The sequence below is a fragment of the Loxodonta africana genome, chromosome 1 (assembly GCF_030014295.1).
Source record: "Loxodonta africana isolate mLoxAfr1 chromosome 1, mLoxAfr1.hap2, whole genome shotgun sequence".
Lineage (NCBI taxonomy): Eukaryota > Metazoa > Chordata > Mammalia > Proboscidea > Elephantidae > Loxodonta > Loxodonta africana.
Window position 1 is genome coordinate 60,148,563 of NC_087342.1, and position 16,817 is coordinate 60,165,379.

At 44.4% G+C, this 16,817-nt stretch overlaps 1 protein-coding gene across 1 annotated transcript in view; it reads right to left on the reverse strand.

The window, feature by feature from the left end:
• LOC135232749 (uncharacterized) overlaps positions 1-12,473 on the reverse strand; it is a gene marked incomplete at its 5' end in the record, with an annotated part of 63,174 nt that extends 50,701 nt beyond the window's left edge. The window contains 2 exons of the mRNA XM_064293543.1: positions 3,905-4,077; positions 12,053-12,473. Coding sequence (XP_064149613.1) covers positions 3,905-4,077; positions 12,053-12,473 — 594 coding nt within the window. The remainder of the gene's footprint in view (positions 1-3,904; positions 4,078-12,052) is intronic.
• Positions 12,474-16,817: the final 4,344 nt, after the last annotated feature.

The following is a 16,817-nucleotide window of genomic DNA, read 5'->3' on the forward strand; positions in this document are numbered from 1 at the left end:
GCTCTCTGCTGTCTCTTACGGTCTATGTATTCTATGCCAGCTGATGCCATCCCTGAAATCTAATCAGCCCCTCCTGTGAGTCAAACTTTTTGTGTGCCACTTTTAAGCCAGTGACTTCTCTGATTTTATCTCCAGACCTGACCTCTCAGTAAGTCTCTTCCTAAGTATTTACTGTCTGCTGGACTCTAGCAAGGAGCCCTGGTGGCGCAGTGGTTAACGGGCTCGGCTGCTAACTGAAAGATCAAACCTACCAGCCGCTCCGCGGGTAAAAGATGTGGCAGTCTGCTTCTGTAAAGATTACAGCCTTGGAAAGCCTACGGGGCAGTTCTACTCTGTCCTATAGGATCACTATGAATCGGAATCCACTCAACAGCAGCGGGTTTGGTTTGGCTTGGGACTCCAGCAATTCAGACACCAACCAGCACCTATCCTTCATCCGAAATGGCCTAGGCTGTTACAGACCCCGCACATGCTCCTTACATCCCAGCCACTTAGTGGATATTCTCCCTGCTCTATCCAACTCTTTCCACAGAAATGCTATCCAGCCTTCAGAATTCGACTCAAATGATCCCTCCCCCTCAGCCTTTCCTGATCACTCCCACGCAGCAACACTCCTCTGAATGCCTTCAGTGTCTGCACTTACCCCAGTCTGTCATATTGTGGTGGCTCATGTGTTACTGTGATGCTGGAAGCTTTGCCACCAGTATTTCAAATACCAGTAGGGTCACTCACGGTAGACAGGTTTCAGAGGAGCTTCCAGACTAAGACAGACTAGGAAGAAAGGCCTGGAGATCTACTTCTGAAAATCAGACGATGAAAACCCTAAGGATCACCAAAGAACACTGTCTGACACAGTGCTGCAAGATGCAAACATACCAATGATTATGAAGGTGGAGCAGGACCAGTCGGCGTTGCTGTTATAAATAAGGTCGCCATTAGTCAAGAGTTGACTCAATGGCAACCAACAACAACAGTGAGTACAACCTACCCCTTCCTGCTTTGTATTCATTATTCCAGAGCATTTCCTCTTTCCCCTGCTTGGCCATGAAGAATATAACCTTCTTCTGGCAGCTCTTACTTCCTTTCATCCCCATGGTACCAAGTGGTAGTTTAAGATATACACAGTGAATAAATGAATGAATCGTTTCTTTACATAGTGCCTGTTTGCAACAGTTAGGTCATGACTGGCTATAGCTACGTCGTATTCATAAATAACTACACCCAGAAATAATTGTAGCCCAGGCTTTAATTTTAAAAAAAAAAAAGAATATAACAGAGTACAGCATGAATGATACCATTTTCTTGCCCAGGTTTAGTCATCAATGGCGAGGACTATAATGAGGCCATTATTTATGCAAAATGTTTAGATAATGCTTATGATCTTCCTTTAAGTGCAATAATAGAAAATGTCAGCTGCTTAAAATTCAAGGTGACTTTGCACTTTGTCAGTAATACAATATGAGTATTCATAAGGCACTTAGACTCGATTAATATGCTATAAAGAACTTGAGTGTCTTCTCAATAAGCTGCACACATTGACCAAGAGACAAGAATTTTTGCTGCCTGTTTTTTCATAATAAAATCCTTGAGCTATTTCCATTGTGATGAATGACTTTAAACACCACGGGGAGCAACAAAAAAAAGAAGTCTGCATGTTCATAAAGCACACATGCCATGACATTATTTCCCCCCAAAATGTAAATGTGTGCCCAGCGAATAACTGTTAAAATAGGTAACACCCCTAAGAGAGAGAATAACAGTAAGCCATCCCACCCCACCAATTCAGCTGACAGTTGTAGGCCTTAAGAGGCTTACCTTTGCAGGTAACTCCTGGTTACTCTATTTCCATTTAAAGAGTACCTCCCTAGCCCACAGCCAGTAAAACGTCAAGTACCAAGTTCCGCATCACAATATACACTATTTATGATAACTTTTCCCCCACCCCTCCCACCACAATAGGACTTTCCTGGCTACGCTTTGAACAGTAATACTGCAGTCACTCAGGTTTTTTCTTTGTTTTTACTCAGCCCACAAATTACTTCGTTCATGCTCGCAATTGATCAGTTCATCTTACAGCAATATAAAAAAATAATACATGTGTATCTATCACACTTAGATCGTTGGCAACGTGGGCTAACACAAAATTCAGAAAAGTAAATAAAAGGCTCATGTGCTTTTCAAAGCCGCAAATGTCTACAGTCTGGGTCCAAAGACCAAGGAACAGGTATATTTACTTGTTCCTTCATGGAGGGTCCAGAGGAACCATCACAAAACAAGACCATTACAATCATCCCGTCAAGAGACAAGTTATAGGATAACTACGATAGCTTATGTTGATATGTCACAAGCCATATGCATATATTATTTCGTTCTGTCCTCATAGCAGCCCTATATGGAAGTTTTAATATTATCTCCATCTCCAAAAAAAACAATAGACAGCAAGTCCATTCTGAATCACGGCAACTCCACGGAACCCGTGGGTGGTGCCAACTGTCAAGTGCTCGATTACTGACCGAAAGATTGGTGGTACAAACCCACCCAAAGGCACCTCAGAAGAAAGGCCTGGCAATCTGATTCCGAAAGGTCACAGCTTAGACGATCCTGTGGAATGCAGTTCTACTTTGCACACATGGTGTCACCATGATCTCCATCATACATATGGAGAAACTGAGGCACAGGAAGGTTACATAACTGCCCAGGTATCACAGTGGCAATTCCAGTTTCGAAGGCTGGGCAGCCTGGTTCCAGAGCCCCACGCTCTTATCTCAAATGCCATGGCATTTATACGCAACTTAAAAACAGTATCTTACGTGTCGAGAGAGAGCTCTCTATTTAAAGAAATCTGGTGAATCATTTTTTAAATGAACATTTTGGGTAAAGCAAACATTCACCTCTTAACAAAAGAGTTTTGAAAACCCATATTTTCGTGTGTGAGGTTTGATCAAAGTTGACTATACCCCTCACCAAGTAAGGAAAGAGCAGATAACAAGGGAAGGGCTGTCCTGAGACCACCCAGTCCAGCAGTCCCCAAACCTGTGGAGCATCAGTGCCCAGAAGAGCAGTGATTCCAGGCGAACAGCCAGGAACATTCTGATTCAGTAGGTCTAGGGTGGAGTCCCAAATCTATTTTTTTTTAAGCACTCTAGGTGATTCTGTTGCCTAGCTAGGCTTGCAGACCTCTGATCTAGCCTATCTCCACAGCCTCCAGCCAGCAGGCCAGCTCCCAAAGCAAATAGAAAGAGGGGATTTATTTCACAGCCTCCTTTGGTTACATGCACCAGTGTTCCCAAGCCCTCACCACCCCCAGTCCTATTTAACTTCTATCTCTCCTTAATTCATGTGCAGCAGTATCTTCCAGTCCTCTCTTCAATAAAGAACCATGAGTCATCAGCCCTGCATACACCCTGTGTCTGCACGACTCTCTAGGCCAGAAAAGTTTACTGTCCATGAGGAAATCAGGAAGTTGTAAAATCCAAACCAGCACAAAGAAAGACAAGATTCAATAAATACTAGTTGCTGCGGAACGAAGAGGCCTGCTTCTTTACACATGAATGACACTACAACCAAAACCTACACCATGAGAGCTTTGACTTAGGGTAGCTGTTTGGCCGCATGATATTCTCATTGCATGAAGTAAAGCTCACAGCTAAAATGAACAGGCCAAAGCACAAAGTGCATTAGTCAACAATCACAACGTCAAACGCATACTTCTTTGTTAACCAAGTAAATCAAAGCCAAGTTTTTAAAAAGCTACCTTGGCCATTTTGCAATTTCCCACACGATATAGTTTGCAGAGACAAATAGAAACAGTCGGCAGAGTGCTAAAAGCAGGGCTAGAAGCGAATTTTCCCAAGTCAGACTTCATCCTCAGATGGAAAAATAGATAGCATTGCAAAACTCTCACCTGATAGGCAATGCACTTCCCTGTGGCGGTGACGCAGGAGGAGGCTGCTGTACAAGGATGACCAAGAAGTCTGCAGCGTGAATGGACCACCTTGGTGACTTGCCACACGATGCTGCTGCGATGGCCCAGGAAGTGCACGAGAGGCAATCCAAAGAGAAAGACACAATAGGTTGCTTTAAAAAAGAATTCCACTTTTAAGTGTCTATTCACTAAGACATGAATTTGAAGAACATCACGTTTTATATTTGGTTTCATGACAATTACATAGATACCAGCCAACTCAAAAGGCAGACCTGGCTCAGAGGGAACCCAACACACACAAAGGTCATCCCTCCAACCAAAGGAAGAGCTTGGTCCCCCATTTGAGCCAGCCACTGTTTTTTCCTCCAATGATTCTAACCAATCATCTGATAAATGCATGCTGGTAATCACAAGGAATATCCGGTGGAAATGAGCATGGATTGAATAGTAATTGAGCCAAAACCTCATTTTAACGTGGCATATATTCTCTATCAGCATGCAACCTGGAGGCCAATCATGAAAAAGCACAGCTGTTAGCATATCAGTCCAAAGGAATTTTTTTTAAGTGTAAAATGCAGGGGGAAAAAAAAAAAAAAAACCTTAAATATATACACATTCATTAGAATTTCCTCTGTAAATTAATTATTGAATGTACGTCTATTTCATTTTCCCACAATGCCTTGTACATGGTTAAGTTAAAATGATCTACCGTATGATGAATGAATAAATGCGTGAATGGATGAATGAAAGAAAGCATGAATGGATCTTCTATATACCTTTCCATCAGGGAGCTTGGTGCTTGTAGTAGTTTTTGTGAGGTAAAGACCTATGCACAGAAACGGAAGAAGTTGAGGACTTGCTCTGCTAACACAGTTTTAGCCTTATCCATTGTATTATATTTTTAAAAACTGGTAATTCCCAATTACCCATGTCCAATAGAAAAAAAAAAAAATCAGTAGCACAGTTAGTGTAAAATAATCCCCACACTAGCAAATGCTGGAATGACTTATGGTCTTTGATTCAGGGAGCTGATCTACATATTTGTTTAGGCTGATTTTAAATTTAGTTTGGGTTTCCTGAGCTCAAGCCAGGTAACAGTAGGAAAGAGACGGCCCAGGATTATATTGGGTGTCAGAAAGAAACTATTCTGGAGTATGAATGTGATCTCCAACGTGAATAATCTGTAAACAGGTAAGTGAGCCAATTATCCTTGGGTACATGGCAACACATCTCAGTAAAAACCTAAGTCATGATTATTTTCAGCCATACACACTCACTATTTTTAAGAGCACAGCCCAGCTGGAAAGCAAAATAACTTCCATTGCTTTCCAACACTTTTCAAAGTAATGAATAGTAGCCAAAGTATTCTTACTCCTAACTAATCCGTTCACCAAGCATTTGTTCAGCACTGATTGTCTGCCTGGGACTGGTATGGAAAAGGTGCCATTTTTCTAGCCCTTGGTTTCCCCACGTGTAATATGTAAGTACAAGAGGAAGGTAAGCTGTTCTAGACTATGTCTTTCAAGCCCTTAGAGGACACTTCCCCTTGTTGAGTTACAAATTATAAAGAGTGGAAAAGTTAAATAGAAGCTCATAAAATTCTATTTCATCATACACAGTACTTTTTTAAGGAGGCCTTGGTTTTATCTAGTAACATCTCAAATGAATCATCCAAATGCTTGCTAATCATTTTGAACAAGGGGCAGGCAGGTACCGTGAATTTTTAAAGAGCACTTAGGTGTTCACAGCTGACACAGTGTTTGCTTGCATATCGATGTGTGTACACAATCCTGTTTACCTATCACCTGGCAGATAAGGTTTTACAGAGGCAAAATTTCAGTCTCCTCCTATTTTGCTGAAGTGCAGAGAACAGTCAAACATGATGCAAATGCTGTAAAACATTAACTTACTCTCTCACTGGCATGCCTACTTATTTCGAAAGTATTTGTGTTGCTACACACGTCAGGATAATAAAGATAGCTAATATAACTTGCTGTATTCCATCCAAGGGAAGAACGACAGGAATAGAAGCAAGGCAGAATGGGTTTGTTGCAAAAATACACAAATGGTATATAAAGCAAGCAATTATAGAATGTTTTACACAGTGATATACACTAAAAATAGAATATTTTTATTTAAAAAGCACAACAAAGTAACATAAATACCGTAAGAAGTGGAAAATTATATATATATATATATTAAAAAAAAAAAAAAAGGTCCAAATAATATTGATGTGATGGCCAGCAGAGATCAGGATAATGGGGGGAGAGGAGGCCAAAGCTAAGAGTGCCATACACAGCGACAGAAAAATGCATTATCTTTGAACGTTAGAAGCATAAATGCTTATAGGTTAGCAGCTATGACAATTAGCTGCTAAATGCCTCCCTTGTAACGCGTCATGTTTTTAAAAAGGAACCTAAGTGGGCAAAGGAGTTCCTCTAAGCCTGAATCAAAACAGCATAGTCAGGGGAACCTCTGTTCCCTTAAGCCTCAATTCTGAAAACACTACAATGAATTTTCTCAAAAGTGATTTCCAGGTGGGATACGATTTCTGCTTACATTATGGCAATTATCATGGCATTTTCATTATTCCACGAATGGGATGCATTAGAAGTTATAGAAAAATCAATGAAACATTTCCGCTAACATCAAATACGTCAAAGACAATAATAATGCTTGTTGCTTTTTTTGTTTTTTAATAGTCCGAAACGTGTTTTAGTATATTTGGGATGCTAGTAATATGTAATACAAATATTCACAGTGCATCAGCCTGAAAGGTTCAGATTTATGAGCTTATAAAATATGCTAAAATTGTAAAGATAAAATTACAAATTTCAAAAAAAAGAAAACAATCAAGAGACTTTTTCCGCAGATAAAGATTATTTACCTAGACAGCATTCTTTTTCATTACTTCTGTAATTTTAAGTATTTGTATGTTTTTTAAAAACCTCAATCCAATTCCGGCACTTTCAGCTAACACTTTAAAAATTCTATAAAACTATCTCCCTATAGATACTTATTATTATATCACCTCTTAGACATTTTGAATAAGTAAATGTACTTTATTAAACTGAGTTAAATGAAACTAAAATGTGAATAGTGTAATTGACGACTACAAAATTCATATCTTGGGGGGGGAAAGGAAATCCTGTATGTATATAATGCTCTAGAATAGAAATTATTGTCAGTACTGGGATTCCTGATTTATTATTTTCAGTGCACCAAACAAAGTAAGGAGGGCCAACTTGTGATAACCTTGGAAGTATAAAACGGAACTAAATCTGTTCTTCAAAGCAATTAAACTGCACAAATTCAGAGTTTTCCTCAAACCTTCTAATTATATGTTTCCCTTTAATAATCTGTCTGCCCTCTAAAAATGATACTGTTTTACTACACGAAGTCATTTCACATAAACAAGTAGTATCTAAGCTTTTCAGAGTCTAAACTACGTATGATTTACAGACAACTACGGTTTAAAGAATTAACATTCACTCCTACTTAACTGTGACTTCCAGGGTTTTAGTAAAATATGTTTATTGACTAACTTCTGATAGGAAACAAAAGGAGCCGGTATTGCTGCCGGTTGTGAGTCATCAGAAGCTGTCATTCGAAATACGTGCAAAGGTAAAATCCACTCGACATTTCAAAAAGGAGAAAAAATATTAAAGGCACATTATACAGAAGGAATGGTGAACCTTGAACCCTATAGTGACAACAAAAACCAGAGCCCTGGGAATGTATTTACTAATATTTCAATAATCTCCTGAGGCTGGGCTTTCCCAGAAGTCCCAGACGACTGAATTAGATATGCTGAAATTAAACTCCATCCACAGGCATTTGACATACAGTCTGATGACTGAAGAGTTTTTTTCTTTGATCCTTCTCTAAAAGACTATTTAGAGGCTCTAAGACCTATCTGTTATATTTCTGATAAAGTCTAACTTCTGTTTACCGAACCCTCTTAAAATGAAATCCAGAGAGGAACATACCGTCCTTCACCGTTCTCAACTGAGAACAGATATTTTGCATACTTATTTGACCACTTATTTTCTCACGTATTTGTGCATTCGAAAATACACGCACACATTTTACTGCAAGGAAAGCAATTTTCTGTACATTGCAAAACATACTCCAAGACCTCCAAGGGATTGTGTAACAAACTTCTGTGCCTATTCTATATTCCTGCTTTCCGCCTAGTCACCCCCCAGAAATAATGGCTCCTTTGAACCACAGCAAACCTTGATTTAATCAGGCCACAATGAAGTTACCAACCACATAAACTTAGTAAACGCTAAAAGCTCATAAACCCCCTCTGAGGAGAGCCGAGTAGCTCTCTCAACCCTAGCCCCAAGGGGGGAAAAAAAAACTTAACCAATTTAGCTGTGCAGCGGTTGAAACTATAAACTGACTGGCAGGATCGTGACGGAATCAAACACAAATTATTGTTCTCAATTATTTTTACTTTCAAATGTCAAGGTTATTAAAATACTCCCCCTTACTTGGAATTGCCTGAACAATGCAGAGTTTCCACAATTAAGACTTTTTTTTTTTTTTTGCAGCAATATTATTTTTCTCTGCTTAGACAGACTTAAGAAGGTGGTGACCCGATGCAAAAAGCAGAATACAAAAACCAAACCCAGTGCCGTCGAGTCGATTCTGACTCATAGCGACCCTATAGGACAGAGTAGAACTGCCCCCACAGTTTCCAAGGAGCGCCTGGAGGATTCGAACTGCCAACCCTTTGGTTAGCTGCTGTAGCACTTACGCACTACGCCACCAGGGTTTCCAAAAGCAGAATACTCATCTCTAAATGCTCGCTGAATTATACCCTCAAACAGAGTACAAGCTGTTTATTGTGCGAAAGCACCACAACGTCAGTCTACTAGCTACAGGCCTGTATCATCTCTCACTTAACTGAGAGAAAACTCTTTTAAATTACTACCACAGATGTAAATAAAGGTCATGGCCAACAGATCCAAACTAAAAATGAATACACTCAGGATGTCTGTCTACTGTCAGTACGTCAGTACCATTCTTGTTATCACGATGGCTGAAAAGTTTTAGAATGTGACCATGGGGATATCCTTCCCCAAATAAATTACTTCTCTTGAGTATACTCTTCAGAAAGCCAGTCATGACTTGGCAATTTCGGTTCTGAAGGATAGGTGCTCTTCAAACTTGAAAGGGTTAAGTGCCTCCAAGGCCAAAGGCACCAGGCTGCAAAAGCAGTGTGGCTTTAGTAGTCTCTGAAAGGTTTCTAACAAGTACCAAATACTTGTTGATCTGTTAACAATAAACCCCAGTAGGACTGTCAGGCTCCTTTCATTGTCTGGGGTGATACATTTACATACTGCACCCAGTAAGAACAGATTCTTGGTCTCTCTTACAAAAGTTGAGTAACTAGAAACCTAATTTAGTGTCTCCCGTCCAAATTACTGAAAGAAGATGCAGTTGAACTCGTGAAGTCTCTTGTCTGGCTTGGGCAGCACAAACACTGTGCATAAAACACTTGGAGTAGTCCAGGCACAAGACAAACCCACCTGAATGGACGAGGAACACTGTCTGTTGCCATGGCAGCCTGATCTAATTACATGACTGATCAGGGCTGGCCTAAGTGCAGGAAAACCTACACCACTGACATGTATCTACATGATGAGAAAGACAGGCAGTCAGGAGGTTCAGGGGAGCCCTTCGACCTCTGCTTTAAGTGGAAGAGACTGGCATCCAAGGCCCTTCACTTCCGGAGCTGCTGAAACACTGACCGACGCATGCACACTTCCAGGGCAATCAGCGATGAAGCGGCACAGCATTCGCCGTCCTGGCGCAATCCCTTTCCAAGAGTTCATATGCAGGATTTCTCCTCCTTCTCTCTGGTAGTTTTCTCGGGTATAAACTTCATTCCCAAGAAGCACAAGTACCAAACTACCTTTACCCATCAAATAAACCAGAGGGTGGGATTAGCAGGGGCTTCTAGGAACTGCAGGTCTCCTCGGAAACCCAAATAGAAAAGGCTTAGCTCACCTTTGTGAAAAAAGTTAACTAGCATGACTAAAAATAACCATCAAGTAACTACCCACTGCTGTGTGCAACATGTAACGATGATGTTTCAATATTAAGAACAGCCTGCATTACAAAACATGAATGTCATTGAGATGTGACTACTAGATTGCCGAAGGAGAACCTATTTGCATACACACATTCCCCTGCATGCACGACCGGATTTGCAGGGAATTGCCACTCTAAGGCATTAGTTTTTATTCTGTGGGTGTAATAGGGTCTTCTAATTTTGCTAATTGTATCCTGTGGATCTCACAAGGAAGCTAAGAATCTCTTCGGGGACAGAACCAGTTTGGAGGAGTCCCTACTGCACAGCATACGGTAAACAAAATAAAAATAGCTTGCCGTTCTTGTTAGCCACCTCGCGCATTATATAACCAGCTTCCGACTGGCTTTTTCCCCCCTTGCCATTACTACTCTTCAGCAATTCTCCAATCTTCCAAAGTATTTATATTACCCTCTTATCTGTAGGATTATATACCAAGAAAGCAAAACAAAACAGAGCAGCCACGGGTATGCACGAACCCCACCGTCCTTAGAAATTGTGATTTTTTTTTTGTTTTCTGGCACAATCTCGATCACTACCCTACGCCCACCCCCCACTGAGGTTCTTGCTTAATCTCCCTAAAAAACCTGAATTGTTTCAACGCTTCCAGTCAGCCCCCTACGTGGTCTGAAATAAAATGAAAGCACAAGCCACGGAGTTTAGGAAGGCGGCCTGGGGGTGGGAGGGGGAGGGGGGCTGAGGAGGGGTCTGGGCGCTGTAGAGTCAGCCAAGTGGCCACCGAGGGCCCCCACCCCATGGCGACGTCCCTCCTTCCCCTCGGCGAGCGCGCGCATACACACACGCACACACTCACAACCCGCTCCGACACCGCCTCACCTCTCTCTCCGCCCGGCCGGCCCCTTCCCTGCCCTCTGCGGGACCCGCCTGCGCTCAGCACTGGAACCACGTAGGAGGCGGCGGCCGCCGCGGGAATGGCAGAGTCTCTGGCCCGGCCCGGCCTAGAGTGAACGAGCAGCGGGGCTCCGGGGCGCATCCCAAACCCCGCAGCACCTCCTCCTCCGCCTCCTCCTCCCCCTTCTCCTCCTCCCGGCTTCATTCACCCGCCCGGCAGCCGTGCAGCCGTTCACTCCCCGCGTAGGGCAGCGCCTGCCGGGGCTCCTCCGCTCCTGCCGCGGGCGCTGGCGGGGGCGCCGGCGGGCCCCAGGGTGCTCACGGGCTCCCGGCTCCAGGCAGCAGCGGCGGCTGCACATGATCAGGAAGCAGTGGCACTAACAGGGCGGCGGCAGCCAGGGCCGCCACCGCCAGCCGCACTCCCGGCACCCGCACACCCGCTCCCCGCCCGGTCCCTGCGGCCACCTCTCCGCGCCCCCCGTGCGCCCCCTCCCTGCGCCCGGACGTGCGCAAAGTCCTGATCCGGCTGCCAGCGCGGCCGCAGCCGAAAAACCGGCAAGGCCGGCCTCCGCCAGGAGACCCCAGCCCCGGAGAGCGGAGGCCAGACGGCCACCCGCGGGGAAGCCCAGTCCTCCCCGAGACCCACTCGCTCTCGCAGCCCCTTGCGGGGACGACGAGTGGGGAGGGGGCCGCGCGACCCCCCGGCGGCTACTGTCTCCCCCTGCGCCACCCCGAGGGAGGACATGGCTCTCTGCACTCGCGGCGGGACCAGCAGCCGCCGGTGCGGGGCGCCACCGCTGTCCCTACCCGCGCCCCCCGCCCGGGCGCGCCCCCTCGCCCGGCGGGCGCTCACCCTTCCCACCCGGGCCCGGCTGCCCTACTGCTGGCTCTTCACTGCGCCGAGAGTGGGGGTGTCGGCCCCCGGGAGGCTGGAGCCGGGAAAGGTTGTATGTACACGCACAACACAACACGACGCGTCGGTTTCCTTTGCTCCTCTTCCAGCTGTTCGCCGTGCCGCCGTTTGGGGTTTGGGGTTTGTTTGCTGGTTGTTGCTTTTGCCCACCTCGGGAGAGCGGGGCGGGAGGGGGGAGGATTTTAATCTAAATCAGGGGAGGAGATGGGGGAGGGGGGAGAGAAAGAATCAGAGGAGGAAAAAAAAAATAGCCACTTACTGTAAAGTGTAAAAGAATCTGGGGTTGCGTGGGGAAGGGGGGGCAGAGGGAGAGAAACAATGTCTTGAGGCTGCTGGTGCTCGGGCTGCTGCTCCACGGGGCTTGTTTTGGATCCCCCTGCAGTGAAACAGGTCCTGTACGGCTCCGCCACTGTAGTAGAAATGATGTCTGCGGTATACTCTGCTCTCTCCTCCTCCTCCTCCCGCTCCCCTCCCCTCCCTCCTCCCTCCTCTCGCCCGCCCGCCCTCCCTCCTCGCTCGCTCGCTCGCTCCAGTATGTAAATGTGTAATAGAAGCCAAATATGGAGCAGTTGGCTGCCGCCGCCGCAGCTCAAGGATCCTACTTCACGGGGGGAGGGGGGCGGGCACCCTTTGGCAGGCGGCCCGGAGAGCCGCACGGATCCCGGCGCGCGGACGGCGCGGCGACCCGCCCGCTCCCTTAACCCTTCGGTGCGCGCCCGCCCGGGGACCGCCGACCCCGGGTAGGCGGGCTCGCTTCCGCCGCGGGACCGGCCGCCACTTCCCATCCCGAAAGTGCGGCTGGCGCGGGAGGGCGACGCGCGGGCCGGAGGAGACGGTTCCTTCCAGGTTTGAGAAAGGGGCGAGGAGCTGAGGCGATGAGGTCATTTTAGCGGTGACCGGTCGGGCCTCGCGCGACTCCCCAGGTCCCAGCACCTAATTGGAGGGGAGAGAGCGACAGCGGGGTGCAACTCAGGCACCGTGGGGTACCCTCCGAGGGGTGTCAGGCTTCGGCTCGGCGATAACGAGATACCCAAGGGGGAGGGGAGGTTGGCCAGTTCTAATCCCGACGTGCCCTTCGTCCCGGGCACTAAGAGAAGGAAGCATCTAGGAGCGCTGACTGTGATAATCCTCCAGCTGGTTTAGCTTCGGCGTTCCGGAACCCAGACGCTGGGGCCGCGGGGACTGCCTTTGCCTGCAACTCGGGAAAGTTTGCAGGGTCTCCCCGAATGCACATGCACCCTCACCTTCACTGGCTGGGAAAGCTGGTGACCTCCCTGCGCTTCTTTCTCTTTCTGCGGGTCCGGAAATCTGCTTCGGATATTCAACTCCTCAGCTCTAGTCTTGATAGACGACCCGCACACTCCGCTCGCAGCTAATTCGGGATCATTAATTTAATCGGAAATGAGGTAACCAGTGTTGGAGATAGAGAAAGCAAACCGAGCATCAAATGGCAGCTCCCTTGAATCCACGCTGTAGTACTTCCTCTGGACTCAATTTTTAAGTGCGGTTCTCAGCTTCCCACTACCCGGTCCCCTCCGCATGTACCCCCTTCCAGATGTTAGCTCGATGGGAAGGACTCTTCTTTGGAGCGGTGCACCTTGCCAACAGGTGTGGCACCTGGAGGAAGAGAAGGCACATCCTGCTCGAGAAGCTCAGTGCTGCGTTCTCCTCGCTGCATAGAATTCTGGAAGACCAGTAGGTGTCGAGCCAGCATTTGACCTCCTTCAGGTGCTTAGAATGAGTGTCTAGACACACGATGCCTCCACGTCAGTTTCTCTATGGAAGCCACCACTGTCGTGGCTGTATTTGATACAGTAAGCCGTATTGGAGAGGCCTTTTGGCTGGGTTTACTTATGACCTAACGGTTAGTCACCAACTGAAGCAGGATACAGAATTACCAGGAGAAATGTGTCAGCTTTTAAATAACAGTATTGTAGAGCCTATGTGCTTCAGAAATAAAAATAAGTATACTAAATAGGAAGGTGTCGAGCCCCGGAAATAATTTTTTTTCTCACATTTTGAAACTCTAAAAACATCTACATGGCTATTTAAATAGAGCTACTACTACTGTTCACTTTTACTCATTTCTACAACTTTCTTTTCCTTTTTTTTTTTTTTTTTTCATTTAAAAATCAATGATGGCTACGGTTTAAACCTCGGGTTGGCTTAAAGTGACATAGTCGGTCTCATTACAGCCTCTAGTGGACAGTTAAAATCAGTTTCCTGCAAAAGCTCTCCTTGGTTTTGTTTTCACTGACAAGCTTCCTCAAGGTGAAGGCTAATATCACAGAACATAACCAGGTAATATCTTTTCCCATACTTGGCAAAGCCGACTTCTGAACCAAGCAGGGGCTTGCTGGCCTTGCACCAAGAAGACGTATGCCTTGTGCTGCAGGTATTATTATTATTGCTGGCCTGTGAATAAACAGAGAGCTTCTGTGATTCATTTCAGTTTCAGACAGCTTTCATAAAAACTAAATTCATCTAAAATATTTTTATAACAGAAAATATTGGTTGCCATGTTTTTGGCTTAACTGAGATGTTTTTATTCCAAGTCATACTCTGCAGACTGTCCAATCCACCTCCACTCTGTTTTTAGACATCTTACATTTAGAGAATTTGCAGTTAAAAAAAAAAAAAAGCTAATATTTTCATTATTACATTGACATAAGCAGTTAGTTTCTGTTACGTTAACAGCTTTAAACAAATTAAAACATATAATTCAGAGCAGAGCTAGTCAATGAATTTAAATGTTCCCCCAAGGAAGCTAAATATGTATATTACCCAAGCAGTAAAAACAATAAGAAATGTGTCATTTACTTTCTTAGCCATTAAGAGTAAAGCCATAAACTGTGACTAAAATCTGTAACTATTTCTTTAATGTCCAAAGTATACTCATCATACAGTTTTATTACCTTTCCTACTGAAATGTTTTCAGATGGTAAAAATATTAAAATATGTACCATTGCAAATCACAAAAGACAAAACAAAACCTGTTGCCGTGGAGTGGATTCTGACTCCTAGTGACTCTACAGGACAGGGTAGAACTGCCCCATGGGGTTTCCAAGGAACGCCTGGTGAATTCGAACTGCCAACTTTTTGGTTAGCAGCTGTAGCTCTTAACCACTAGGCCATCAGAGTTTCTGTCACATATAATAGGCTTATGCAAATAAAACCTCTTAGGAGCTGAATGAAAGAAGAGCAGGGTTTTCAAGAAGCCAGTAGGCAAATAGATAGTACTAGAGTTCACTATGGAAGTCCTGGTGGTCTAGTGGTTAAGAGCTATGGCTGCAAATCAAAAGGTCAGCAGTTTGAACCCATCAGCTGCTCCTTGGTAAATCCTACAGGGCAGCTCTACCCCACCCTACAGGATTGCTATGAGTAGGAGTCAACTCAAAGGCAACAGTTTCATTTTTTTTTTTAAATAAGCCTAGTCATAAACGTGAGATTATCTTGGTAGGAGCTAAGTCAACCTTTGAAATGAAAAGAAACAGAAATAAGGCCTGCTGAGCCTAACTGTGGAGCCCTGGTGGCACAGTGGTTAAGAGATCCGCTGCCAACCCAAAGGTTGGCAGTTCAAATCCACCAACCACTCCTTGGAAACCCTATGGGACAATTCTATTTTGTCTTATAGGGTCACTATGAGTCGAGATCGACTCCAAGGCAACAGTTTGAGCCTAACTGCCTAAACTGTGTTCCAGAATGCGTAAATACTATGGACAAATAAATTCCTCAGATCTATTTCACTGCTTTGATAACATCACTTTTGACAGTTTAAAAAGGGCTATCAGGTGTATATTATATATATGGCCATCATTAATATCCTTGCTTCTTAAAATGTGGTCCCAGGAGCAGCAACAGCAGCATCTGGGAGCTTTATAGACATTCAGAATGGAGGGTTCCACCCAGACCTACTGAATCAAAAATCTGCATTTTAATAAGATCCCTGGGGAGGGTTCCTAAGCACTTTATAGTGTGAGGAACACTGGTCTGTACTACAGGGCTAAGACAGGATGAATTTGGCTAAAGGTGCAGATCTTAATTCTTCTATATATTCCTTTTGTATTCCCTCCCCCTTTTATTAATTCGTGCATTTTACTTTAAAAATTATTACATGGTATGCTTTGGACAAAACATTTCAGAAGAGCCCTGATTTATGCACAAATCTGTATCATCATTGCCGAAACAGAGCACTCTGTTAAGGAATGTACTGAGGTCTCAAACGTGAACGTTTTCTTTGTGGCAGCAAGAGGGAGCACAAGAGTGGTTAACAGAACAAGTGTACGTCCTCCCAGTCACGGCAGTTTTTAATTGTAGTGTATGTTTTTATTGGGAGTAGCTTGCTATGTAGTTAAAAACAAAGCAAAACATGCAAACAAAAACGGCTTACCAGATTATAACAATATCATAATTGAACAGATTGGTGGGGTCTCTTCAGGTTTAACAGGATATAGACATTCTTATTTAGAGTTTTGGGCTTCAATTTTTAAAAGAAAGTGGATTTCAAAAGTCGTGCTGGTAATAGGGAACCCAAGATTGAGAAGGGAGAGTGTTGACACTCGTAGAGTTGTTAATGTCATAAAACAATATGTGTACTGTTTAATACGAAGCTAGTTTGTTCTGTAAACCTTCATCTAAAGTACAATCAAAAAATAAATTAAAAGAAAAAAAGTCATACTCTCAAAGCCACTTCTTAGGGTTTCCCTGGTCAAAAATAAAGATAACGCAGTGGCAACTCCAAGAGGAAATCCTGCTTATCTAAAAACGTTGGAGTAACTAGTTAACCCAACCCTACAGCATATAAATTAATTTCGTGTGGAGTCAGACATAATTGTTTAACGTATGTGTACTTTTCACAAAGTTTACTTTCACAATAACTTGAGGGGTTTATCCCTAATTAAGGCTTTCGGTGGTGAGGATTTATACTTCCATGGTATCTATGTGGCATGTCATATTCTTCACAGTCCTTTCATAGGGCATCCTTAAAAACTCCCAGGAGGTAGATAGGATAGATGGTAAAGCCT